General features: G+C 48.6%; 2 protein-coding genes across 7 annotated transcripts in view; one reads left to right on the top strand and one right to left on the bottom strand.

The window, feature by feature from the left end:
• The window catches only part of Ano4 (anoctamin 4), a 354,709-nt gene extending 339,516 nt beyond the window's left edge, over nucleotides 1-15,193 (top strand). For all 5 annotated transcript variants that reach the window (XM_063255442.1, XM_063255443.1, XM_005006337.4 and 2 more), the window contains 4 exons: nucleotides 4,561-4,680; nucleotides 9,842-9,947; nucleotides 12,042-12,237; nucleotides 14,425-15,193. In XM_063255442.1, the coding sequence (XP_063111512.1) occupies nucleotides 4,561-4,680; nucleotides 9,842-9,947; nucleotides 12,042-12,233 (418 nt within the window). In that variant the 3' untranslated portion in view covers nucleotides 12,234-12,237; nucleotides 14,425-15,193. The remainder of the gene's footprint in view (nucleotides 1-4,560; nucleotides 4,681-9,841; nucleotides 9,948-12,041; nucleotides 12,238-14,424) is intronic.
• An 8,321-nt stretch (nucleotides 15,194-23,514) lies between these two features.
• The window catches only part of Slc5a8 (solute carrier family 5 member 8), a 43,908-nt gene continuing 39,677 nt past the window's right edge, over nucleotides 23,515-27,745 (bottom strand). For both annotated transcript variants that reach the window (XM_063255446.1, XM_003475870.4), the window contains 2 exons: nucleotides 27,478-27,557; nucleotides 23,515-27,028 (listed from right to left, as the gene is read on the bottom strand). In XM_063255446.1, coding sequence (XP_063111516.1) covers nucleotides 26,903-27,028; nucleotides 27,478-27,557 — 206 coding nt within the window. In that variant the 3' untranslated portion in view covers nucleotides 23,515-26,902. The remainder of the gene's footprint in view (nucleotides 27,029-27,477; nucleotides 27,558-27,745) is intronic.

A 27,745-nucleotide genomic window follows, 5' to 3' on the forward strand; every position in this document is an offset into this window, starting at 1 on the left:
TGTAGCCAGGACTACAACCCGCTTAGCACTGAATCCAGCTGGGGAGGGTGCAGAGCGCCAGCCAGAGAGCTTCACCCCGGCCCTCTCTGGAGTCCAGGCCGCGTCGGCGCCTGCTCCCTCTCAACCCTGCAGCTCTCCTGCTTCTCCACGAATGAGAACCCGAAGCGGGTGCATTCAGTGGCCTCACGCTCTTCCTGCCTCTGACATGCATGCTGCCCCCCAGATGGCAAGAGACACAGGACCACCTCCCCTACAACCAGCCAGGTTCTTCGTGGCTCACCGTGGGAGGCAACCTCCTGTTTCAGCCAGATCTGAAAATAGAAGCGATGGCAGGAGGCAGTGTTTTCCACAGACTTGTACGCAAGATTTTTCATGCATTTTTTTTTATCTTTCTTGGAGCACCTGCTTTTGCTCCAGCTGCAGCTTGGCTGAGTGAATCCTGGACCACAGACAGCTCACTGCAAAACTTGAGATCACCTCTTCCTCTGAGGTACCTTTGCGGGTGTCATTTGGACAGGAGCTTTGGAAACTGGACAGACATCAACAGACAAAAATAATGACATGTACTTGAAAGTGTGTGCTATGCAACTGTTCTTGCTATCTGGATTTAAATTTTAACAGACGAAGGATTTTGCTGTCTGCACAAATAACCAGCCTCTCCCCCACCCTATAAATGTAAAAAAAATCCTCATTACTTCTTATCAGGGAGACACAGGCTGGAGTTTTGTGGAATATTCTGTAATGTTATGTTCTGGCCCTGGAGCTATCAGGAGGAATACAGCTAAAAACAATGCCCTCGGTTAGTGACCTCAATCAGACTGATTTCCTGTAAACGCAGCGATTTCCTAAAGAGTGAGAGCCTTCAATTTTCACAGAACTAAGCACAAACATCTTGCCTAATGAACAATAATATAGTTGTACATACTCTAAATCAGTTAAATAGAGCGACAACATCACGGCTTGCCAGGTTGTACTTTAAAAGCTGACACAGACAGCTGGGCATGGCGACACCTGCCTGTGATCCCGGCACTCTGAAAGGCTGAGGCAGGTGAATTCCAAGTTCAAACCAGCCTGGGCAACTTACCAAGTCTCTCTCAGGATAAAACTAAGAAGGGACAGGGATATCACTCAGTGTAAGGACCGTGGGTCCAATCCCCAGAACCACAGAAAATAAAATAAAATAAAACAAATGAATTTATGTCCAGAGACCCTCTGCGTTGGGTCATAATGGCTGACACTTTTATTGCAACAAATCAGAAGTCCACTGTTTCTGTCTCAGTCATCGCCTGGGAGCTTTCTCTGCTTAGCTATATTTCGCTGTAAATGCATAAACCCAATTTTATTTCCACTATTTGTTCAGCCTTTGATTCCTTCCCCAGGATGTTGATAACGCAATATTTAAAAACTCAGAGGCAAATTTGGGGACATGATTCAAAGACATTCTGCGGTGAGTTTGACTTGAGATCGAGTCTCAGAAGTCACATCCAGTCTGCTCTCTCTCTCACCCCTGGTGACAGTGATCACTGGTCTGTCCCTTTCTCTAGTGTTTAATGGGTTGAAAACAGTACGTAATGAACCCTTTTAAAATCAGAACGCTTAGATGGCTGTGACAGTCCCAGAAGTTACGTGAAGTAAACAGACTTCCTGATCCAAAGCGCTACGCTTACACGAGACACTTTCTGAATCTCCTTTCTTGGAGAAACCTGAGGCCACCTGGCCTTAGAGTCAAAGGGACTTTAAGACTCTGCATTGGCAGGAAACCCTCCCTCTGCCTGACACTTTTCCCTCTCGTTTTCCCTGATCCTCGGGGCAGCGTCACCTTCTCCCTGTAGCCCTGGGAACCGGTGAAGGGGACAGAGAGCTCTGGTCACAGACGTGGGATCTGCTGCTGTTTGCGTCCTCCTGCCGACAGCAGCAAGTGGACACGTGGGCAGCCCTGTGCTGTGACGCACAGGAGCCCCGTTTCTCTCCATGTAGCCAGCAGCCAGGATTCTACCGTGATGAAAAGACCGAGTGGGATCCCTGGAAGGTTCCGGACTGCGGTGCTGCTTTCTGCTTGTGGAAACCATGTGGAAAGGCGACACCCGCAGCTAACCAGGCCCTCGTGTGCCAGGCACACGTGCTGCTGCACATCCAACAGTGCAGTGACCGTGAAGGCCCACGCTGGGCGTGTGGGTTCATGGCTGGAATTACACACAGCACTCAGAAAACAGGTTCACAGAGCCAGCCCATGAAGCAAGCATCTTATGCGAGTTTAGATTTTGCCCATGGAGCTATAAACAGAGCAGGCAATGGGCAGCGGGCAGCGGCTCACATCTAGCCCAGCCTCGGGCTGCGCTGCATGAAGATCACACTTTGCTGCTGGGTCTTCTCTTTTCCTTCTATTGTGGCTCCTCAGAGGCTTCCACCAGGGTCTGTGTGTCACGGACGCCAGCCCCTGGGTGTGACAGGTGATAGTTATCGTGGTGCTGATTTGGTCACGTGTCACACTCCAGGCTGTCCAGGGATGAGCCTGTCTGGGACAGGGAGGAGGGTCAAGGTGTGCTACACACCGGCCCGGCCTTGCCCAGCCCAGCCAATGGATCTTCCACCCCGCTCATGTTTTAATTGCTCTAAGGCCGTGGTGAGGCCTGAGCACGGCAGGGGCCCACGTCAGATCGGCACGGCAGAGATGTTAAAGAATCTGAAGCTATGATTTCTGCATGCAGTCAGTGATCATTTACTGCCCTCCTGCTGGATGCAAGCAATAAATAAAACGAACAATCCCCACTGGGGGATTATCTCGGGGCTGGCTGAGTACCGAATTGCATGCTATGAATGCATCTTTTAAACCCACGATGACCTCAGCAAGCAGGCACCTTTGTGGGATAAAGAGGTTACATAGGGCTGAGGTTGTGGCTTAATGGGGGAACATTTCCTGGCAAGTGCAAGGCCCTGAGTTTGATCCCCAATACCACAAAAGAAAATACGTTACATAATTTGCCAAGACTGTGGATTAGAAGGTGCAGGATTTAAGATTTAACTCAGAAGTGCAAGCTTTTAGTGTTACGATGTGCTGCCTCCCAGGGGCAGAGCCAGCCCCTGGCAATGCTTGTGTCCCCGGATCTGAGCAACTGAGCATCCCGGTCCATTCAGAACGGTGCTCCGCATAGAAGACACTGTTTACATACAGAGGTAAAAAAGATTGATCAGAAGCACTAGTTATATGTGACATGATTTCACTTGGTGGATGTGCTGACACTTGCAATTCATTCTTAAATCACACACAGAAAGATTTCTTAGCGAGCTCCTTGTTCCCAGACTTCTTGAAAGTGCTGTCTGTTAGGCAGGCGCGTTGACAGAGTGCTCGCTCCCATCACTGACTGTCTACCACCCAGTCCACGAGGTGAGAGCTCCGACTTTTAGCTTTCCTCCAAACGAGTCAATTCAATTGACTCAACCTGTGTCACTGGATCCCTCCACAGCACGAGACTGGGTTCTGCCTTCATATGCAGCAGCAGCTAGGAAATCTGCTCTGCTCCCCAAAACCTACACCCACAGGAGGCTAGGAAATGGGCACACGGAGACAGTGTCTACACAAAGGAGGGAAACCGAGGGACGGAAGGGAGAGGAGGCGGGAGGGGGGGGATGGAAAAGGGAAGATGTGCGATGCCCGCTGCCGGCTCCTCGCGGGACGTGAGCATTACCACACCCGTGAAACAGTAGCAGAGAAGTAAATGAAGTAAAGTTGGCCTCACACAGATGCAGCCAAGTGTAGCGGCAGCTGGGCCCTAAAACAGCAGCAGATGCCCGCTCACCGCAGCCTCGCGGGCTGTGCAGGAAGACGCCACAGGAGGTTGGAGCTGGGTGGCCCTCTGTCCAGCTGTGGAGCCCTTTTAGGTCCGGTATGGAGCTTCTTGGGCTTGCAATACTTGTCTTTACTGCGACTGTCAGATGTGGGGTCACTTTTTGGGTTGATTTTGTTTATAGTGCGATCTGCAGCACCTCAGAGACACGAGGGGAGGGAGGCTCTCGGACCAGGGGACTGAGCAGTCTTTCCGGAAGGGGCGGTGTTTCCCTGAGCACTAAACATAGGAATCGTTCCTGCTTGTAAAGAAAGGAGTGGGAGGTTCCAGGAGAAGGGACGAGCTGAGTGGGGACGGGAAAGCACAGGGTCATCTTTAACAGAGGAACAGTGTGTGTGTGTGTGTGTGTGTGTGTGTGTGTGTGTGTGTGTGATCAGGGAACGGGCTGTGAGGTACTTGTAACTTATGCCCACCATGCAGTGTCATCTTTCACGTGTTTTACCAAAATGTTGATGGGGGAAGTGACGTTCTGTGTGACAATTATGCACAGAAAGAACCAGAGCAAAGGAAACGACTCGCTCCTGATGCGACCTGCTCACCGCCCTTCAGCATTTCCCAGCCTAGCGTTACTGCGCCAGCCCAAGGCAGGGCCAGCTCCAGGTGGGCCGGCCAGAGACACCTGTGCCTGGACACGCCCTAGCAAGCGGCGTCTTTAGGAAATCAGTGCAGTGAGGGCGGTCAGAGCCCCCGCTATAGCATCTCTGCTCCCCAACAGGTGCATGGTTGGCTACGTGAACGCCAGCTTGTCCGTGTTCCGGATTGCTGACTTCGAGAACCGGTCGGAGCCCGAGTCTGACGGCAGCGAATTCTCTGGGACACCCCTCAAGTACTGCAGGTAAGATCGGGTCTCCCAGCGTGGTTCTGCGCGCTCTGCTGTGGTTCAGCTTTTGCTCTGACAGCAGCTGCTGGTGGAGTGGGTTTAAAGCCATGGTTTTCAACCTTGATGGGAAGTTATAGTCACGTGGGGAATTTTACCACTGTCTCCTAGTCAGGCTGCAACCCAGACTGACTAAGAGGAATCTCAGACATCTGCATGGCTCAAGAACCCCGGGTACAAAGTTGACAACCACTGGCTTAAAGAGGAAAACGAAAAAGGCCATGATTAGGGGTTCCGTGTGTGGCTCGAGGATTCAGGTCAGCTTGGCAGCGTGTGCCTGACCTCAGTGTGTCTCTTTCCCTCCCAGGGGAAATCACACTGCTCTGGACACTTAATGGTATCCAGGGAGAGCTCCTGCAGCACCTGGAACCTGGCAGGAATTATACTTTATTAATAACTACATCAGCCCTCTGAGGTAGGCAGGCAGATCCCATCTGGGATAAAACCCTTCTCCCAAATGCTCGATAAAACTCCTTGTATGCAACCAGTGAAATCAAATTCCAAGGCGCCTTTTGTTAATATCCAGTTGATGATGAAGTAGTTTGAGGCTTTGCTGTCACAGAACGTAAGGAAGGACAGCCACGGGGTCCCAGAGCCTTTGACAAAGGGACCCTTGTCCACTGCGGCCCCTCATGTCACAGAGGGCCGGGCGTGGCTTCTCTAAAGGACCCAGCAGGACCCGAGGGGCAGAATCGAGACTCCAGCTCCCATGGGTGTCCTGTAAGTAGCTTCATCAGGAGAGGTGTCACGGACATAGGGACGGTCCTCTCCTGTGTGCCACACTGGCCAGCAGGGTGCTCTCTGGTGCTGGTAAGCAATGCCCGTGGGTAGGAGTTGTCAGCTCTCTGGGAGCCCAAACCAGGTCTATTTCTGCGAGTCAGCCTGCTAGCTACCAGCTGTGAGTGCCCAGGCCCCGGACACATGCAGCCCCGAGAAGCCAGGAGATCCTGCAAGAAGCCAGGGTCTCTGTGGCTGTGCAGTGACAGCCCACTGTCCACCCCACTGGACATCGGGCCACGTCTTGTGTCCTGGGGACGGTCGGTATCATTGGATGGCTTATTCCCTCTGCAGGTGGGACGCAGCTGGCAGAGCTCGCTGCAGGGCTGGGGGCAGCGTGAGTGGCCAGGTGACCTCAGTTGCTGTTTCCTTTCCTTGATGTCCCCTGCCCTGGCCCATTGCTGCACGCAGGTTTCTGCAAGCCCTGCTGAGGATACACAGGCGCCCAGTGGAAAGCAGTTCAGAAGCAAATATTCTTGCCGTTCAAAATATTTTGGTCATCAAAACTGAAGTGCATGTCCTTTTTCACCGTTTGCTTTCTGACTCATGACTCTGCTTGTCCCATGCAGTCACATAAAGGTGCACTCCAAAACTTATTAATGTTAGTATAGCTGGGCATGGTGGCACACTCCTGGAGTCCCAGCACTCAGGAGGTTGAGGCAGGAGGATCGCTGCAAGCTCTAAGTCAGCCTGAGCTACAAAGTGAGCCCACATCCAGCCTGGACCGCATAGCAAGACTCTGTCTCAAAAGACAAAAAAAAACAAAAAAAACCATTAGTGACATTGTTGATGCTGCCACCATTCAACTTTAAATTATTTCACTTAGTATTTTAAAAATTTTAGCAGATTTACTCGTAGCTTTTGTGATATGTATATATTGTTTTCCATCATGAAAAAGAGAAATGTGGGACCTGTGTTTTCAGTCACATGGTGCAGAAGGCACCTGGCCCAGCCCTCAGGCAGAAGAGGCCTGAAGGTATGGGTAAAAAGTGTTTGCAGATGGCTTACAAATCATATTTTGTGCTTTTCAAACACATGCATATAATTAATTTCTTTCTATCTAAGACATGTATTTTGTCACCCAATGCTGTCCCCAAGTAAGATGATGGACCTGGTAATTCAAAATAATTTCCTCAGCAAGAGTAATAATAAATACGTACTGAATGTGCATAAGATAATATACTAAACTTTGCATATGTCTCCATATGGCTTGACATTTGCAAATCCAGTGACTTTAAATGTTTTTTAATTTTATTAAGTTTACTGGTACATTTTAGTAAACATGGTGATGATATTCATCACAAGGAACTCATGCCTGTACGTGAGACATCTTGATCCCCCCTCACCCCTCCCTAATTCCCGTCTCCTTTTGAAGGATTTCTTCCTGCTTCACGATCTGTTGTACATTTTGGTCATTTAAACTTTCAGTTTCTCCCACCAGAGAGATACTTTGGGCATTCGGACAAGTGCGTGTCTGTCTATGTGAATAAACACGGGCCAGTGATGCACATGCAGCTCAGGACAGGAGAAGCAGGAAAGGGGAGAGGAGCGGCGTGCCAGAGCTGGAAATCCCCAGTGCTGTTCTAGTTCTTGAGCTTCTTGTTGGATTTATGACATTCGTTGTATTACAAAAGCATTAAATAAATATAAAAGTTCAAACAAGCCCCTGGGTGGCCAATAAGACTGGGTATTTAGGCCTGTTCTTACACCCGAGAGCCAAAATAACGGGTAGAGAAAAGCAAAGGGTGAGCAGAGGCCAAGGTGACTCGGAAGAATAACGAGGGGCAGTTCTACCTTGTGTTGGACGTAGCGTAGGACCAGAGCGGTGATGTCACCGGGCCCGCTAACAGAAGACGGAGTAAGATGGAGGACTCGAAATTACAATGCACAAGAACTAAAGATGCAGTCATAGAAAATGCATGCAGTACGATTCTGTTTGTATAGAGCTCAGAAAAAAGCAGGAAAACGAAACCCTTCTGTTGAGGGAAACCCGCGTGGATGGTGACTCTCGGAAGACAGCCGAGGCTCACAGCACGGTGTTTCTGCACCCTCGGTCGTGCTCTGGGTCTTAACTTGGACGAGGTTTGGTGACACTCGCTTAGCATCCCTTCAAATGCACGTCTGCTTTTATTTTCACAGCTTAAAATGGGAATAAATTAACCCTAATAAATTAAGAAAAATAGTATTTGCAGGTTCATCATCCACTTCTTGAAACAGGGTAGCTTTAGGGAATACACTGACTTAAGCCAAAATGAATATTCTGCCTTCCTACATGTGAAGCGAAAGCCAAGAAATTAAAAGTGTCATTCTTGGAAAACGACTCTGAGACACTTAGAAAAATGTCCTCCAAATACTGACGTCACTGGACTACATGATGCCTTTAAAGATTAGAGGAATAAAACTTGGACTTTTATTGGCTTGGAGACTGGGCTTCATGGCTGTTTCTATGGTAGCAGAGGGGAGGTGTTTTCTTTGTACAAATTCCAGACAGCAGGCAGACAGTCACCTTGCAAATAAACTGCACGGCATCAAAGGCAGAGAACTGGGGCTGGGGGTGCAGCTCAGGGCTGGAGCACAAGGGCGGAGCACGCAGGAGGTCCGGGGCTCAATCCCAGCACCACAAACGGCGAGCATATGTGATCCTTTCCCATCCTCTGCTGACGGAAGAGCAGCCAGGCCTGGTTAGGCTGGCACACGAGCTAAGACCATCTGCAGCAAGCATCTGACCCCATAGAAGACTGGGAATCCAGCGTCTTAGAGGAAGGTGGGACAGACACACTGTCCTGTTGCTGGCCGGAAAAGCTGGCATCCACCAAAGAATCCTCAGCTGTAGCAAACACTGTATTCTGAAAAATGTAACGAGCCAAGGAAGATGGCTCTGGAAACAGCCGGAGGCTATAAGTAGACCTGGGGTCATAACCAGCCACACGTATGATGAAGGCATTTCACTGTTCCTCTTCTAGCATATTTATCTGGACCATATCTGAAATATAGAGAAAGATGCGTCAGGGAACCACATCTGCTGTCTTTATTGCAGAAAACACAATTCCTGCTGATCTGACTCGCTGCCCCTGCAGAATAAGGTTAGAATAAGCCTTGAGAACTTTTAGAGCTCCCTAAAATTCTTCCTCAACTGTATGCATCGCTGCTGGGGCTGTGACAGAAACAGGCTGTATGACCTTATACATACCAGGACAGTGTCCTGGAGGAGGGCCTAACCCTCATCTCCACAGAGAAGACCAGAGGTCCAGAGCACACTTACTGATTCATCCTTCAGCTCAGGACCAGACACTAATCACAAACACCACTCTAGTGACCAGGTGATGGTCATGCATGATTACCACTCACCCATGACACCAGTCGTAGTGGAGATGATGGCGATTCTGATGGTGGCAATGGCGTCAGCTCCTGTGCTGTGGTCCTTGGTAGATCTCAGAGGCTGCCCGCAGGTCATTATTCTGTATCCTCATATGCAAATCAGTGCTGACCTGGAGGGCAGACGCTGTCCTAGAGAGAACCTGCATTACCACAACCTTTGTTCACTTGAGAGAATTTGCTGTACATACACGGCAAAAATATTTCAGTTACCAGGCCAGTGTTTCCACACTGTCCCACATTTCTGGGGCAAATGAAAAGGACATTGGAGCAAACTCCATGGAAACTTAGAGACACAAGGAGTCACTTGCTGTTTTTCTGTGACAGCACTGGTGGTCACCATGAGGATAAAGTGGGGTCACACGGGTTAGACTCCCAAGGCTAATGCTTGACCCCAAGCACTGAGCGACCGCTGATAACTTGGCACTGACTCAATATGTACAGCTGGAGGATGCACCAGCACGGGCTCTCGAGTGGCAGAAATCCAACTTAAGCCAAAGAAATGTCTTGGCCAAGGAACCAGGAGAGCGAGGGACCAATATGGTAAAAGTGGGTCCCGAGACTGAAGCAGAGTCAGCCCGACACCACCACCTCTCTGCAGGCTCTGCTCCATCCTCTTCCTCATTCTGGAGCGCATACTGTCTCCCTGCAGCCTGTAACGGCCCCCAGCAGTACCGGGTGTTAGCAATCTGTGGTGTCCTGGCCCTGAGCCTGACGCATCTAGCTTGTCTTTGGAGCTGAGGTCAGGAGGGAGCGAGGCACCCTGAGCCCCGTCGAAGAGCCTCCAGGGAAAGATAGCTGTGCTGGTCCCAGAAGATGTGCTGGAGACACAGAGCAGCAGCTCTCCAGGACAGCGAAGCTTCCCAGAGTCTGCTCCCATGAAAGCAGACTGGCGGGCGGGAAGGGAAGAACTCAGGGATTAGAAAAGGTCAGGTTTGGGCTGTAACAGCCTCCTGTGTGTTTGCAGATACCGGGACTACCGCGACTCTCCCCACGCGCCGGTGCCCTACGGCTACACCCTACAGTTCTGGCACGTCCTGGCTGCCCGGCTGGCTTTCATCATCGTGTTCGAGGTGAGTCCCCTCAGAGGTAATCGAGTCTCCAGCAATACTGACTGGGTATTAACGCTGAGCACTGCCATCCTGATTATCTTCCTCCAAAAGGAGCTGGGCCTATTACGCAGCCTGTTGTGCATCTTCTTTTTCTTTTCTTAACTGGAGAACTCGAGGATCTGGGGAACCTCGAGATGTGAATGATAAGAGGATTGGAGGGGAAGGGTGTGTGTGTACCAGCGGCCCGCAAGGAGTGTGTTTATTATGCATCCCAAACATACACTCATGAAAAGAAGAGGAAAAGGATAGATTTGAAAGTCTGCTGTTGAGTGTTAATGGCCAAGTCAGGAGTCATCGGTCCTGAGTCTAAGCTTGCAGAACCATGGCTCTTGGATGTTAGGGGAGATGCAGTTCCCCGTCCCCCACCCCAGCCCAAGACACCAGCTCATGCTGTCTGTGACAAGACCTCCGGGGTGGGCCTGCTGTGGGTGTAGATTTTCTCTTGTCGCCTGGATTGGAGCAGGATTAACATAAGCCAGGACGCCTCTTGGTTTGGACTTGGACCAAAAGTTTCTTAAAACTCTCTGAGACTTTTCAGTCACTGCTTTTTGCTTCATTCCAAGGAACTAAGAGAAGATAGTATTAAGTTGCTTTTCCCCAGAAATTAGCTTACAATGGCTCGGTGCCTCTTAGAGACACATTTTTAATCCAACACTGTATTAAGGTTTTCAGATGCAAAGAGGTTCCGTTAAGTTATATTCAGGCTTTCCAAACAGAACCTCCCGTTTCCTCTCCATGATGCTTTTTAACTACAGTCAGACGCTAGAAATGTGCAGAAGAGCCTCTTCCACAGGGGTTACTCTAAATGAAACAAAGAATGCTTGATGATCTCACTGACTGACGCATTTTTATTAAACACTTTAAAATTGTAAGGACCCTCAGATTGTCATCTGACACTTTATTGACCACCAGGGTCTGGATGAATGCAAGTGACCGTGATTCTAGAGCTCAGAGTATTTTATTTCAGGAAAAGCATTTGTAGAATTTACTAAGAAGAAGACATTTCTCCCCAAAATGGCATTTCCTTAGGCTCACTGATAATTCTTTAAAAAACAAATGAACAAACAAAAGACAGAAATGATACAGAATTTTTAAAAAATTGCAGGAAATGAACAGGTTAATTTATTGCATATTGTTATCTTTGAAATAGTTGTTCACATTACAAGATTTAGAAATAAAAATGATCAAACAATCAAACATTGAGAGCACAAACTTCTTTTTGATGGACGTACAGAGATTAGTGGCATAGTCATCTATATGGATATGCACACACTCACACACGTGTGTACCGATGTACATTGTAATCTCTTCCCTTTCTCCTTCCCCATCCCAGAGCTTTCTTTCTGAACACTCTCTTTACCTTTCCTTTTCATAATATATATAGTACATTTTGGATCTTATTAGTCTTTCAGTTTTTTACACCAGGGAAACAATACGATAGTAACACATGTGAGTTTGGTTGTAGCAGAACAATTTGTAATAGGTGAATCTTGGGAAACACCAAATGCCCATTAACCATGGAATGGACTTAAAAAGATGTGGTATTTTATACCAGGGAGTACTACTCAGCTATAAAGAAGGATAAGTTTGAGGTTTTTAATAGGTAAATGGATGCACTTTGAGCCCATACTCATAAGTGAAATAAACCACCGATAATTTTTAGCGACCTACAAAGCATTGGAGAAGATCTTCTTATGTTTCACAGTAATACCCATTTTATAGGGGGGAGGCCTGGGGCTCACGGTCGTTAGTGACTAGTGTGAGGCAGACACAGGTCTTCAGGAGTAGCAGCTAGCAACTGGAGCTCGCACCAGAGCTTTCCTGTTTCGGGGTGCGGGCTCTCCCGGTCTCCTCTGAATTCTCCGGGCGCCCCTTGCTTACCCTCGCCCATCTATCTCGTCTTCCTCTTTGCCGGCTGGCACCCTGGACCCCGTCCCTCCTCACCTGCCCCGTGTCTTTTCCTCACTTGCGTCCCCCCTCCAGCTCCCCTGGCACCCCGAATCTGTCCTGAGTGACGGCCACAGCCCTGAGCCGTGTCCTCCTCGCTGTTTGCAGCACCTCGTGTTCTGTATAAAGCACCTCATTTCCTACCTGATCCCCGACCTGCCGAAGGACCTGCGGGACCGCATGAGGAGGGAGAAGTACCTGATCCAGGAGATGATGTACGAGGCGGAGCTCGAGCGCCTGCAGAAGGAGCGCAAGGAGCGCAAGAAGAACGGGAAGGCGCCCCACAACGAGTGGCCCTGAGCAGGTGGGCCGCCCAGGGCTGCCTGGTGCCGGCGCTGCTCCGGGCTCGGTCTCCCTGCCGCAGAGCCCGCCTTGCCCCCGGAGTGGGGAGCAGCACAGGCGCTTCCCGCTTTCTCCTTCTGTAACTGCAGCTCCCGCGCCCCCGCTGCCTCCCCTCCGGACACGGCCTGGAGTGGGGTCCTCACGCGGGGGCCCGGGATGTGCGGAGGGAGCCCCCCTCTCCCTTCTGCCCCAGCCAAGCTGCTTGCTTTGCTGTCTCCCGTGCAGTGTGCTCTTGCCTTGAAGTGAGCACATTATGCCCGTGTGGCCTTGCCTCTGTGCCCTGTCCCCTCCAGGCTGGGCCGTGGTGCACCCTAACTCTCCGAAGGTCCCCCCCACTCACCACCCCCTGAGACTTACTCCTGAGCGTCTCTAGTTAACTCCATCAGAACCACGTGGACTGCAGTATACTGATCGGCACTTGTAACATGTGACCTTTAAATAATTGTTAGGCTTCCTGAACACAGTCCTAAGCATCTTCAGGGAAGGCTCTGAACCGTAGATTTTATTCTTCCAGCCAGAGACACACATGAAATACATGCCACCTGACCATACAATTCAGTCAGTAGTTTGTGCATTATTCAGGCTTCCCGTCACTGAGACACAACTTCTGGACACCTACAGTTAAGGGGAGATTGACTCACGGTTTTAGGGGGTCCTGTCCATGGTAAGCTGACTCCACGGCAGAAACATCCCAGCAGGAGGATGTAACGGTGCAGAGATGCTGGGAAGCCAAGCGAGGGAGGGAACAGCACCAGAGAAGCAGGGCCCCAGGTCCTTCCTCCGCATCCTGCCCAGACACACCCAGAAGTGTGCGCTGCTGGTCCCCTGGGTGGCTCCCAAGTCACAGTGACACAGCCAAGCTTAACCACCACAGATTGGGTGGGTTAACACCAAGTACGTTGTAAGAAAACCCCGTAGTGTTCCCTCACATCCTATCAGAAACCTTTAATACCTCTCTAGCAAGTCAGTTACCAGCTGTGTGACCTTGGACAAGCCACTGAACTTCTCTGGGCCTTAGTTTCTTCAGGAATGAAGTGTTTAATGAGCTCCCTGATCCGACCTCTGTGAGTCTAATATTATTTCGAGATTTATTTAGTCTTCCTTGCCCTTGATTTTCTCTCCCTTGTGTGACTGAAAACTAACTTCGAAAACATTTTCCAAATTTGACATCCAAAGGAAAAGTGAGCTACGTAAGAAAAACTATGGTTTTCAGGGTTTTTGTAGGCGCAGGTATAGCAGCCCCGTGCAGAGATGCTTGTTGCTAAGTCAGGAAAGCTGTATCAGCCCAGCGTGCTGCTGGCAGCCAGCACTGCTCCTGAGGGGGCTGACTGTGGAATTAGAGGAAACAGCCCAGACGCCAAAACCACAGGCGTAAAAGTGTAGACAGGTGCTGAACACGATCTTACCCTCAGCCCAAGCAGACTTTGGTTCACTGAAGGCAAGTATTTTCTACTGAGGAGTCTTACCGTTTCCCAGATCTGCTTTCGAGGACGAGCTTCACTTTTCTGAGTCTGCCTGTTGGACAGAATTCACATGCAGCTCGAACCCGACAGTGCATGGGAGACATTTACTAAGCCGTGAAGGGATTTGTAAGATGGTTAAGTGTCACATTGCAGTTTGCCTGGTTCCAGGCCTGGCGTTTCCATCCTCTGTCCCTGTGATCTGGCTCCGAGCATTCGCATAGACTCAGCCTTCCCATTTGCAAAAGGAAAGAAGTTGTACCAGGCAGTACTTTAGGAGCCATGCTGGCGAGAACCTTCCGGGATCCTGTGACTTGACCCAAGCTTCTAGGCCCCCTCCGCCCTGCCCATCCTGGCCCCTCTCCGGCTGTGGCTGCCTGGCCTCCTCCACACCTCTGGGTACTTGACCTTTGGGGTTCCTACTGGCTGCTTTCTCCCCAAAGGAGCCATTTCTCATTTTTGGTTGGAAGCATAGCATTTGCCTCTCTCTATTCTCATGGCACTTGGCAGACTGTCACACTGCTTCGGGGTGCCTTTCTGATTGTGTTCACCGCAAAGCGGGCACCGTAATGTTGACATGCCCCCTGCCCGACCCGCTCCTTGCATACCTTTGATGCATGGTAAGTAACCACCTCGTTGTTAACCCATCCCACGTCCCTGAGATCCTGATGTCTTCTTTTCTCTTCCAGGCAATCACTTATTTCCAGGCCAAGGACCTGAATTTTGTTTACTTCTCCTGGCTGTGCAGAAAGCACATTCAAGTGAATGACACACAAAAACGCAGCCGCAGTGCATGTTGCAGACCGGGCAGCTGCAGGCAGGTCGGGCCCAGCCTGGACCGGCGGAGTCGCGCCCGCGAGCTGGAGCCGGACTGCAGCCCCGCCCACAGCCGCTCTCCATCGCCCTCCTGACCAAGCGCGCATGCACGATACGGCCGTTCCAGTCTCCAGTTTTTAACACCAAGGGGAACTTGTATACCGGGCCTGTTTTTCAGCCTGTTTGCTACCTTTTTTTGCATTCTAACCTGTGTGAATTTTACAGACACTGGGCTAAAAAACAAGAGTTATTTGGACACCTAGACACACATTCCTAAATGTCATCGGATGGTCCTAACTCCACGTCACCAAATGACACAGACAAGGTCCTGTTTACAACAACTTGTTCCTTTCCTTTTTTTTAATTTCTGACCTTTCTGAGGAAATGATTACATATGACATATCTATAGCTATGTGTATGGCCATAGATGTATTTCTGTGTGTACATATGTATAGTCGTGTATTCCTACATATGTACAGACAAATACAGAGATATATAAAGTACCTAGAAGCTCCTTACTTGTAAATAGCCGGGAGGGATGACGTGGATGATGAACTTCCACACTTAATCATCAACACGAAGCCATGTTTAATGCTTGTATAATGTGACGCAATAAAATTGAAAATAAATTTATGCACATGACATTTTCAGCTGGCTCTTCTGAAATTCGGCTGTATTTTCATCTCACAGGATAAGAGGGAGCCTAGCAGCACGGGGTCTTTAATGCCGGGTCTATCACTGCCACACACTCCCCCTGAGGAAAGACCGGTTTTTCCCACCTTTCCTTGCTTCTGTGCCACGTTCCGCGGGTACCAAACAGGTTAAAGGGACATCACTCCGAAGAGCTTGAAAAGTGTCACTAGCACAGTTAACACAGGAAATAAAAATATAATCACTCAGATCTGCAGAACTTTTATGCCTCTGCCTACCAGAATGCTCCTCTAAGGCTGGGAAGGACGTTCTCCCTGTCTGGGGAGAGGGGAGATGTGTGTTGTAATTAATCGTGCTGATGGATAGAATGTGTCTTTTCTGAGGTGTATATCAGGTATACAACAACGTTTTGATACATACACAGACAGTAAAATGACACAGTCAAACACATTTACCTATAGTGAAATGATTTTTGTAATCAAATACATTTATCGCTATTAGCCTATTTTCTGTGTCTGTAACAAAGTACCTGAGGCTGGATACTTTATGAAGAAAAGAAGTTAACTCACAGTTTTGGAGGCTGAAAGGTCACCATGTGGCAGCCCCTTCAGTTTTGTCCTTTGATGACAAAATCCCTGGTTACGCTGTGGCATAGCAGAGAAACGAAAGGCAGTCATGTGTGGTAGGAGGAGAGAGTTCATGGTGAGACAGGAAGGGAGAGAGGAATCTTGTGATAACAGCCTACCCACAAGAATGCTGATCTATGTCATAGAAATACATTTACATCTTCCAATCACCTGCCCGCCTTTCCCTAGGCCCCGCCTCTTAAAGGAGCCACCCCCCCCACACCAACCCACTGGAGAGGCTTAGAGCACGTGAACTTCTGGGGAGACAAACAAGACCCAAGTGTAACCTTCCAGTTACCTCCAAGAGAGAGAGAGAGAGAGAGAGAGAGAGAGAGAGTGTGTGTGTGTGTGTATGTGTGTCTTGATTGTGCCAATTGAGAGAGGTGAGAGTGCCCCATCACCAGGTCCATCCAACACTGGCTCCCCCTGGTGCTGGAGTCACTGGAACCTGTTGTTCCCCCAGAGAGGGGACCAGTCAGTGAGCCAGAACTTCAGCCATGGTGGCTTTCAGTGAGCCAGAACTTCAGCCAGCCTTCCTTCTGTCTTCCTGGCCCTCGCTCTCCCCTGACATCCCAGGGAGTAAAGTACCAAGCCGGCAGCACCCAAATCAAGGATTCCTACTTTGTGGATGCTGAAAGACAAGGTCATTCCTGGAGTGTTCAGTCAGGCCTAGGGGCAGCATGGGCAAAGACCATCTCGGGATGGAGCGAGAGATCCCAGACAGCTCGTTCTCCTGACGCACCGCTGTGACCTGTGACCGGTGCTTTCTGGGCCCGAAGGTCACCCCGCACACCAGGCCCAGTCAGTGCTCGGATCCGACACATTCACAGGGCTCCTCTGCTCCCTAATGACGGTCAGACCAGAGGCGTTAACACCTCTGTCCCACCATGCCTTTGCATTTGGGGCTCTCAAGCTCACTCACGTCGCACTGTTCACTGTGAACTTCGTGTGTGTCTCACAGACACTCTCAGTTTACACTCTGATCTGAAGCTTTAGAAACTGCTTACGGAGCTGGAACATTAACCGCCCTGATTGGACGGTCCCCTTCCCCATGCAGGGGCGTTGGGTTAGCACACCACACCACACACGTGTACGCGCAAAGTAAAAAGATTTCAAAAGCATCTTTTGGATGAATGCAAGCAAAAAAACAAACAATGTAGCCAGCAAAATATTAGTGTACGCCGCTGATTCACTTTTTCCCTCCATCTGGATAGTCCGAACATTTTAAAAATAAGGCACAAATGAATATGCTATCATTTGAGGGTTCAGTAATCAAATCTTTGGAGTCTTAGTAAGAATACGGTATTATACAACTTCATTGTCTAATCTTCGTAAAAACCTGAGCTGTCAGGGAAGGGCTGATTCCGGACACAAAGTTATCCAACTAGTTTCAAGAAGGGGTAAGTTTTGGAAGTGGCAAAATTTTATGTCGACTGACTTTTCGGAATGGAACTCTCTCTGTACGGGTATGAAGCAAAGAAGGGGGAAATGTTTGTGCTTTGGTGACTCAGTGTCACCCCTGTAAAACAACCCCCAAGAGTCCTGGCCCCTGGCTCCCCCTCCCTGAATCTCTGAGCGCAGTCCTCCCTCCTCGCACAGACACCCGTCCCCGCGCTCTGCCACCCCACACCTAGCGTGTGCACGCGTGACCTCACAGCCCCAGACAGTGTGGCAGTGCCTGGCTGAGCAGCCCACGTCACGCTCCCCTCCCAGCACCGCGATGCCTGCACTCAGGCTCTCAGAGCGGTGCACTGTCGCATCCCGCATGCATCTGATCAGACTCACTTTCCCGGAAATACAGATTTCAGCATGACAAAGGCCCAAGGCCTCAACCTCCCTCATCCCCTTCTCTAACAAAGGACTTGAACCTGCCTTGGTCCCATGCCGGGCTGCGTGCCAGCTCCTGTATACCAACCAAGGGGAAATTTCTCCAGGTCACTCATTAATAGTCAGGATTGACTCATTTTATAATATTTCCAACAAAAAATAAGGAAGACTTGCCTAACAATATTTTATTCCACGGGTCACTTTATTACACGAGTAGAATTCAATTCAGATCCCATGACATGACCGGGTGGGGGACATTAATGCTGCTAGCCGTGGTATTCTGTGCACACACGTGCCTTCGAGGAGGTAATCTCTAATCTCCATTAGCTCAGACGTCACTATAAGCTAAGATCATTGGGGCCAATACCCAATATGCAAAAGAAACTCTACTAAGGAAGTAGAGGCAATGTGCAACTTTTAAGGAATCATTTAGATCTGGGGTGTTTGCTGATCATACATCCACTAGCAGCTATCCCACGGCTCTCAAGCCCTGGCACAGACTGCAGTCACCCGACCCCTGGACCCCTGCCTCTCAGGTTGCGGATTCCCCGGGTCTGAAGTGCATCTGAGGGTTCCCAGGGCTAGCGAGTGCCCAGCTGTGCTGATTCCCTTGAATGAGGTCCCATAGTATGCAAACCACTAAGCTAATTGATATCTATCATCAGAATCCAAATTATTCTCGTGCCCCCGGCAATTCAAGCTAAGCTTAATCAGAGACAATCACCCCAGCGGTAAGGTGAAAGCTGCAGTCCCTGCGATGTGGGGTACCAGCCCCTACCTCGGGGGATTATGGCTCTCAGCACCAAGCCCTGCCGTGCGGCTTCCCCAGCCAGGTTTATCTAGTTAAAACCTCTCCCTGGCTTCTTATTTCCTATGGCTAAAATTGTCAGCTCTGTAACGTGACCACCAGCTTAGCTGCTACCCACGGTTCCCTTCATCTCTTAGCTGCCTTTTGTCCAAACCCATCCGAGGCCCGAGACCTCTCCGCCCTTAGGAATGTGCCGGCCCCTTGTGCCCAGAGGGCTCCCCCTTTCTCCCCTTTGCTCAGCTAGGATGCTTCATCGTCCAGATCTCGGCTTCTCCCTCTCTCGGTCGGGTTGGGAAGGTGCTCCAGGAAGGGTCCAGTGCCACGTGCATTCCTATCACCCCACTCCGCAGCACTTCATGAGGCTCTCAAGCTGCAGTGTCCGGCTGCCCTGCGCAGCACACTTTACTGTAATTACTGGGTGTTTCTCCTTTTGTTCTGCCCTCTTTATTAGACTGTAACCTCTGTGACGGTAGAGAATGGAGCTTTCCTTTATTGTGGCATCACTGCTGTTGTTGGTTCAGGACGGCTGGGTGACCCAGCTATTTAATTTATTACAGATAATAAAGTGCTCCTCAAACTGAATCTCAGAATTAGGGAACGTCTCCGAAAGGCTGATGTGAAAATCCACTGCTTGCCCTGTAGAACCAAGCTCTTTTCATGACCTGTTGGCCAAAAGCATTCGTTCTGACTCACAGTGAGCACCTTGTGGGGTGCAGACTGTCCCAGCTACTGAAGAAACCACTAAACAGAACCAGCAAAACTGCTCTCCCTGGAGCTGCTATCAGCAGAGGGCAGTGTGAAATAAACAATACCATGTTCTATAGTAAGACCTGCCGCTTCAGCTTGGACCTGCAATGTCCCCAAAGGCTCATGTGGTAAAGGCTAGCTCCTCAGCCCGGCACTCTTTGTTAAGAGCGGGGGTCACTGGCTAAGTGGGACAGCGGGGCAAGATGGTGGCTGCAGTGGCTTCCCCTGAGAACACCAAGATAGACTGCTACTCACATACCAGAGTTCCTTTGCAAGCGGAGGAAATCAGATGCATGAAGCCCTGGGAGAATTACAGCCACGATGTTTACCATCCGGTTTGGAAAGACACCTGGGGCGTTCAAGGGATCAACAAGGTGACCAAACAGAGGTACCTGAGAAGACTCAAAGCAGCAGGTGGGTAGCGGTGGGTGAGCTGAGTGGCCATGGGGAAACACTGGATTTCAAATGTATGGAAACAGACACTTGGTGCCTTCACAGACCCAAGACTGCAATGTCATGAGAGTGGTGACATTTCCCAGCATCCTCCGCACCAGCTCCTTAGCTAGGAGATGCAAGTGTCTCATCCACGGCAGTTAAAGGCAAGAGAGAGTCCCTGAAAATTATATTGGCAGGGATACTGGCTATCTCAGTTACTGGAAATTCTGTGGTCCTTGCAGGTCTGGACCCTAAAGAGTGAGGCTAGACTCTGCACAGCAGCCTGGCTTTGGGAGAGGAATTGACTTCATCTTCCATTCCATGGGTCGCCCTCTTGAGAGGGGAGCCATTGTTGGAATTGGGCAGAAGCCCAGTGCAGTCCCATCTCCAGGACCCACAGACACAAGCCAGAGCCAGCATGGTGGGGTAACCCTGACACAAACCCTGGGAAAGTGCATTCCGTGCTCACGCACACCTGTGAGCACCTCAGCTGCGAATTGTCCCTGGCACCAGACATGACCTGCTCTGCTCCACCCCTTGTGGGAACTGTAACTAAAAGATGAGGGGACCCCCCCAGTCATCACCCCATTCCTGGACATGCACAGTGAGAGGGGTCTCTAGGATCGCTCTTGGGGACAGCCACAGGAGACGCACAGAGGAATTACTGAACTTTTTCTGCCAGTGCATTTACATTGGTCCCCTGCACTGGTCACCTCCACATCTTTCCTGGTCACACGCTATTGTCAGAAGTGAGTGTGAGTGCTACAGAGGGGGTGCTGAGATTCCCACTGCTCCCTCTTCCCAAACACCTGGATCATGCTGATATCTACAGGTGATTCAAGTCCCTCACCAGAACTGGAGAGGCCAATCCCAGAGTCCTATCCAAGTAACAGAGGCAGCACACACAGTCTCCAAAGAAAATCTCATCACTCAGCAGGGGCCACCACTCCCACTGTAGGAATAACCACACGAGGCGCTATCTGCACAGCACTGCCAGTGCCACTAGGCTGTCCTCACTCTAGAGAGACAGTGATTGCTCCCGGCCAAATTAGTACTTGGTGTGCCCAAACTCACCAATCACAGCCAAAGCAACTACAAGATTACAGTAGATACCCAGCTGGAAATAATCACTCCATGTCCTGAGATGCACCCTCAGGAGAGCCACTCACTAAAAGAGCCACTCCATGAAAGAAGTAGAGATAGCCATTCCCTTGGACGCATCAATCTCAGACAGCAACGCAAGAAATATGACCAACAGTAACTCTTTAGGAGCAGATTCCAGATGAAACTCTCAGCAACAAACTAGATCCAGGGGAAGAAAGAATATCAGAGTTTGAAGACTGGTCTTTCCCAATATCACATTCAGATGGAAATAAAGAAAAACAAGGGGAAAATGAATAGCATGCACAAGATGTTAGGGGTGCTATTAAAAGATAAATGTCCACATCACTGAGGTAATGCAAAGGGAAGAAATAAAGGTTACAGGACCGGAAAACCTATTCAGTGAAATAACAGCAGAAATGGTCCCAACCTTGGGAAAGACATGGATGTCCACGTGCTAACGGCCTACAGATCCCCAAATAGACATGACCAGAAAAGATCCTCACCCCACACTATAGTATAACCTAACTGCCAAAAGCCAAGGACAAAGAAAGAATTTCAAAGTCTGCAAGAGAACAGATATCATGGTTTATGTCGGTGGCCCCCAGGCCTCATGCATTTGCATTGTGCATTTGTGATTGGTTCATTGTCTAGCGCTTGGACTGGGGGTGTGAGTGCTACACCCACCTAGGGGTGGGGCCAGGATGTGATGTAATGGCAGGAAGGAGGTGTGTCTCTCTTGCTGGTTTCTGCTTGCTATTTGCAGCCACCATGAACAGTGGCCCTGCCACGCCAACCTGCCTTGGAGCTAACTGATATGGACTGAAACCTCCAAAAACTGTAAGAAATAAGCCTTTCCTTTTCCAGCTTTGGGCATCAGATATTTTGTCTCAGTGATGAGTAAAAAGTAACTAAGACAGAATTTGGTTCCAGGAGTAGAGTCATTTGCTGTGACTATACCTGATCATGTTTTTCAAGAGGCTTTGGAAATGGCTTATGGGCATAGTTTGGAAAGGTTCAGACATGTTGCCTGGATGCATAGAGTTGGAGCAACCTAAGCTGCTCTATAGAGGAGATTCTGGTCAGAGGTCAGGAGACCAGAAGGCTGATAGAAAGCCTCATGGTAAAGACCAAGCTTGGGAGGTTTCTACTGGGAAGAAGGACTGCATTGGGTGTTGGACTCCCCAAAAGTGTGTTATGGCTTGGCAGAAAGTTTGTCTTCATTTTGCTCATTCCCAGAGACTTTGCCTGTGACTGAAGCAAAGGGCATTGGACTGATTAATCTTACAAAGGAAATTTCAAGGCAGTCCAATGTTGAGACTGTAGCATGGCTATTGTTGGGGGCTTTTAGCCAGCTTAATGTTGCAGATCAAGAGCAAAGAGCCCAGCAGGATAATTTACAACTCTGTGAATTTGGCCAGAAGGAAAACTCCAGGAAAGCTGCAGATTGTAAAGACAGTGTTGAGACTTTGATTGCTGAGGAGGAACAGAGAGATAAAAAAGATGGCCATGGGACATCCCAGGAAGCAGCGGGTCTCCACCCTTTACAGCCTCAGAAGTACAAAAGTGAAAGAATTTGCTCAGAGAGAAAGCTGCGGAGCACCATGCTCCAGAATGACAATGGAGGCCACATGAGGTTCCAGAATGGCGACAACATAGAGAAACCTTTCTTCACAATCAGGTTCACAGAACCCAACAATCCAGGCAATTAATCTCTACAGCCAAGAGAGAAAGAAGCCAGGCTACTGCTCCAGCTGGCAGCAGACCTTGGCGGCATCCACATGGTGCTGATTTTAGGTACAAGGAAAATGCACAAATTCTGAGGGTAAGACGGCTTCCACCTCAATTGCAAAGGGCCTGGGAGGCCAAGCAGATGCCCTTGAGAGGGAAATTTGTAAAGATGTAAGGGTGAAGCCAAAGGTGCAGTGGAGACCCCAGAAGTTTGGAAAAGCCAGGAATGTGGGTGATCCAAGGAAAGCTGCAAAAAATGAGCAGAGAGGATTTAAGAGAAAAGATGCAGGAGCTGAAATCCCTGTAAATGCTGTGGGCGTAGAATCACCTAAGCGTTTTGGAGCTTGCAACCAGAATGCTTCAGATGCTGAGCATGGAACTCTAGGACTTAATGTTCATCCTGCTGGATGTTGGACATTATTGGTTTCCAATGCTTTCTATTCCCCTGTTTGTAACTTTTGGAATGGTAATGTGTATCTTGTGCCTTTGCATTTCAGAAATGTTTAACCTTGTTTCATTTGTACAGGGGGGTACAGTTAAGAGTTGGCCATAGATCTTGGAAGAGACTTGGGACTTAGATTTTTCAGCAGTGCTGAAACTGTTAGGACTTTGGCAACTCTTGGAGGTGGACTAAATGTCTTTTGTATAAAGGATGCACATGAGCTGTCGGGACCAGGGGTGGAATGTCATGGTTTATGTTGGTGGCCCCCAGGCCTCATGTATTTGTGCATCTGCGATTGGTTCATCGTCTAGAGCTTGGATTGGGGGTATGAGTGCCACACTGGCCTAGGGGTGGAGCCAGGATGTGATGTAATGGCAGGAAGAAGGTGTGTCTCTCTCTCTTGCCGGTTTCCACCTTGCTGTTTGCAGCCGCCATGAACTGCAGCCCCACCACATCAACCTGCCTTGGAGCCAACTGAGTACGGACTGAAACCTCCAAAAACTGTAAGAAATAAACCTTTCTTTTTCCAACTTTGGGCATCAGGTATTTTGTCTCAGCGACCTGTAAAAAGTAACTAAGACAACAGAAAACTGCAAAGATTTTTATAGTTTATTCACCAACTCAGAAGATCAGGTTTCCAGCCGTGTTTTATTTCTAATGTTCAGTGATCTCAAGCTTTTCATAAACAAGGGGCATGACGCTTGAATCTAAGAGCATAGGGTGAATGTAAGTACTAAATGGCCACATACTCACTTGACTTGGGTTGGTCTGTCTGTCTGTCTGTCTGTCTGGGCAGTGTGAAAGACTGAGCCCTGGGCCTTGAGCATGCTAGGCAAGTGCTGTGCCCTTGAGCTCCACCCCAAGCCCCTCAGCTGACACCTTACCAACAATATTCATGGAAAAGAGTCTCAGAAATCCCTGCAAGAATCAATTCAAAGAGTCACTCGCTCCAGGTCAACCTCAGCCCTGTCCCATGTGACTATGTCGCGGGACATTCAGTTGTTTAAAAAAAGAAGCCTGCACTTCTGTGGTTTTCCTGAATAAAATGAAATTATGAAATCTTTGCTTTGATACATTTACTATCTTCTTCACCCTAATGTTCGCAGAGCAGCTACATTAGGGTGTCCTGAGACTGGTGTGCACGGTACTCCCCGTTCTACGGCCCTTAATCTTTTCAGGGTGCTAGAAAACCCTGTGCTCATTATTCTGCATCCTGACATTCTACACGATCCTGGTACTTTTGCTGCGGCCTTAGATGACAATGCTGAGACCGAGCGTCAGGTCCCCTTCCTGACAGAAGACAGGCCACCACACCGTGACTGTTCACCCTCACCTCAGTGCTGAGATTGGGGTTGGGTCATTTTTGTTGGGGGAGCTCAGCTGACCCGTCTCATGGGCCATGGAGAAAATCACTGTTTAAGTAGCTCAACAGATGAACGCGAATGTCTGCCGCTCCACCTCTCCCCTATAAAATCTTCCTTTCTCTGTGAGATGAGTGAGACTGAGCTCTACCTGTTTTTAAAGCTGACATTTATCCAGTTGGAACGATCCTGCTGAATCCGAAGTAGACTTTAATACTCCAAGGCGCGTAGCTTTGGAGAGGTCGTGTCTCTCACCACTACATTACAGCTCACTGGTGGCTCATCTTTTAAAAATCTGGAAAGCGGCTTCCGTGTCAGATTTGATCCTCAGTCTTGCTGAAACATTAGTGCCGCTCTCTGAGTGAATTTGATGCTCTCCTGCCATCAAGCTCAGTCTGATCTTCATACTCACATCGCTCTGGTCAGGTAGGGAAGAGCCCAGTGCTGCATGCCACCAGGAGACTCCCCACAAAGTGTGTTATGAGGGGCGAAAGGGCGGTTTAAGGGCACAGAACTTGGCAGTGGAAACAAAAAAGCAAACAGACAATCTGGGTGACTTTTTCTCCTATTGAGTTATCGGGTTTCAAAATAATTAGGAGAAGCAGATTATTTATTCTCACTATAATATTTTAACATTTTACTGCAAATTTTAGAAATTACGCTACATTATTTTTAATTACTAACAGTGTTGCTTTGTTTTGTGAAGAAATCTACCTGGCTCCCTTGTGTGTCTGTAAATGTAAAACACTGATAGCCTCAGTGGTCACAAAGGTAGACTTTACCCTCAGGATACAGACAAGAATGAAAGTTTTATATTTCTCATTAAAAACACATTGTCAGGGGCTGGGGATTTAGCTCAGTGGCATAAGCGCCTGCCTTGCAAGCAGGCAGTTGTGAGTTCGATCCCCGGTACTGATAAAGAAGAAAAACAAAAAATCCGTATTGTCTACCTTCTAGGCAGTCAGGTAAAAGAAAAGGTTACTTAAAGAGCCAGATTTTGATTTCCAAAATTAAATCACTCTTTAAACACATGCACTTAGAATTATTAAATAAGAAATTAATATTATTATTAGAACTATGAAATAAGAAAGTAGAATTAGAATTATGAAATAAGAAATACATGACTATATAGTGAACTGAAATGCTGTGTAAATCTCTTACTCTAGCAATATGTTACTGCTTATTTTATTTATTTCTTAATATCAGTAACCTCTATAGGTACAGAGCATGGTTTCCCAAAGAAAGGTCAGAAAATATGCACAAAATTACTGAATTATAAAACATACACGTTTTCTATTTCTAAATATTTCTTTCATCTTTTTTAAAAAACTTTAAAAATTTAAAAAATTTTAAACAGTATCTAATGTGGTTGTTGTAGAAAAAATAAGTTATTGATGAAATCTTGTATCAAACTCTTAGCTAAGAGCACAGCAGTATAAACAACTGAGCAATTTTGAGACCTCAATATGAAATTTTAAAACATCAAACCAAGCAGATATTCAGTAATTTTGGTGCATTCACAGGTAAAGTACTACCTGGTATTTAATTTGGTCTCTTAACCAATTTCAAAATTTCAAAATTCCTAAACATAGGTACCATCGGTCAGCTTAACTGACTACAGATTCGTTGACAGTCCAGTGTTTAATTCAGCAGCATTAAGCGAAACCAGCTAAGTCCATGAAACTCCGCTTTGTCTTTTAGTGCTGGGAAAGAACCCAGGGCCTTGAATAAGTGAGCAAGTGCTCCACCACTGAGCTACACCCCAACCCTGAACTTAATCATTGTTTAAAACACAGCTCTCAGGTCACCAAATCTGTAAGAATCCACATCGCTTTACATCGATGGGTACCAGACCCCTGAGAGTTTGCAATTTTCAGGTCTCTGTGGATGATTCACCCTGGGCGTATCCAGACCTATCCAAGCCCAGGCCAATAGGGTCAGCGGAGAACTGGGAAGCAAAATTGTGGTTCAGAAACCAGCACGTAGGTAAGCACTGTAGTTTTAGGTAATATAAGCAGCCAGAGGCCAGGCACCTCAGAAAGCAAGCCAAAGGCACCAGATCAGATGCAAGAGACCAGATCATTTGGGTCTCTGCTTCCAGATTCCCGCCTTTCCGCACCAGAATCAGTTTCATGCTTCCTTCCTGCCCTGGGCCCAGCCAGGCTAAGAAGCAAAACCCCCACAACACAAGTCTGTCACCTCCTTGCTCCCTAAGAAAAGTGTACGTGGCAGGAAAGCTCTATTCAACATGGATTCTGATTCTGGCAAATGCTGAAGGTTTTATCCTAGCACCAAAGGCATGGAAAACGTTTTCAATAATGCCCAAATTTCAGAAGATGCCTTTGACCGTCAAGTGTCACATGTGTATGTGTGTGTCAGCTCTTCGGCAGGTGTGTGGTCAGAAGTGCAGTTCACTGACATAAAAGAGAGAGGGAATGCTGGTGTCCAAACCCCTGACCCCAGAGGACCATAACAAATCATCACAGAAAGGCAAGAAAGTCAGGACTGGACTCTAACAAAACCGTAGCCCCCAAAACTCATGTTAGATAGGAAAAATATCTAATTCTGATCCCAATATCCTAGAAAACATAAAACTGAGGCACAGTTTTCCATCTTCCCGTGTCACAGCCGAGTCCCACCAGCCTTGCCGCTGTGATCTGTGAAGCCCAGTTCCACGTGGTTGAAGGCAGGGTTGTCAGTGCCACCCTCTTCCACCGGATGAGATTTGTAACTTAAAACATGGTCCTTCTGAAAGAAAATGTCAGCAGGGTGAAAAAAATAAGAAATGCTAAGATTGCTACTGATAAAAAGCGGGGCATGGTGATGCACGCCTGTAATCCCAGCACTCCAGGAAGCTGAGGCAGGAGGATCCTTGCAAATTTGAGACCAGCCTGGCTACAAGGTGAGCTCAAGGCCAGCCTGAACTGCACAGCGAGATCCTGTCTCAAAAAGACAGAAAAGATTGCCTTCACTGTTTCAATGTCTCCACGACAGCTTTGTAACCCACTATGTGAAAGAACTGTACAGTGGACTGCAGATCAGCAGGGAACAGAGTGCCACACCACAGACCGGATGATGCTTGGAGGGCTGGTGTTGACCTCCCTGCCCATCCTGCCCGAGAGAGGCTGAGAACCGACTGTGCGCTACGTGGGGGAGAAAGCCCAGCTTCCCACTGGAGGTAAAGGAAGGCAACTTACTTTCTTAAACATTTCAAAGTTAGATAAAAAGTCCTCTTTGGTGAGTAAGAACTTGGGGTCCACGTTCTGCTTTCTTCCTCCTGAAAAAAACACAACATTCACACTGTTAAGACAAGGTTGGCACTGCACTGGGACAGCGCCCCCCGCAGGCTCCCAGTGTCACCCGACCTACACACTCAAAACACAGACAGGAGTTTGAACAGCGCCGCAAGTTTGCACACTGCCTGCCTCCCCTCCAGGCTCACTAGGAGAAAGAGGAGACTCACAC

Source organism: Cavia porcellus, unplaced genomic scaffold (assembly GCF_034190915.1).
Source record: "Cavia porcellus strain 051 isolate PalLab524CR breed Dunkin Hartley unplaced genomic scaffold, mCavPor4.1 scaffold_8, whole genome shotgun sequence".
Lineage (NCBI taxonomy): Eukaryota > Metazoa > Chordata > Mammalia > Rodentia > Caviidae > Cavia > Cavia porcellus.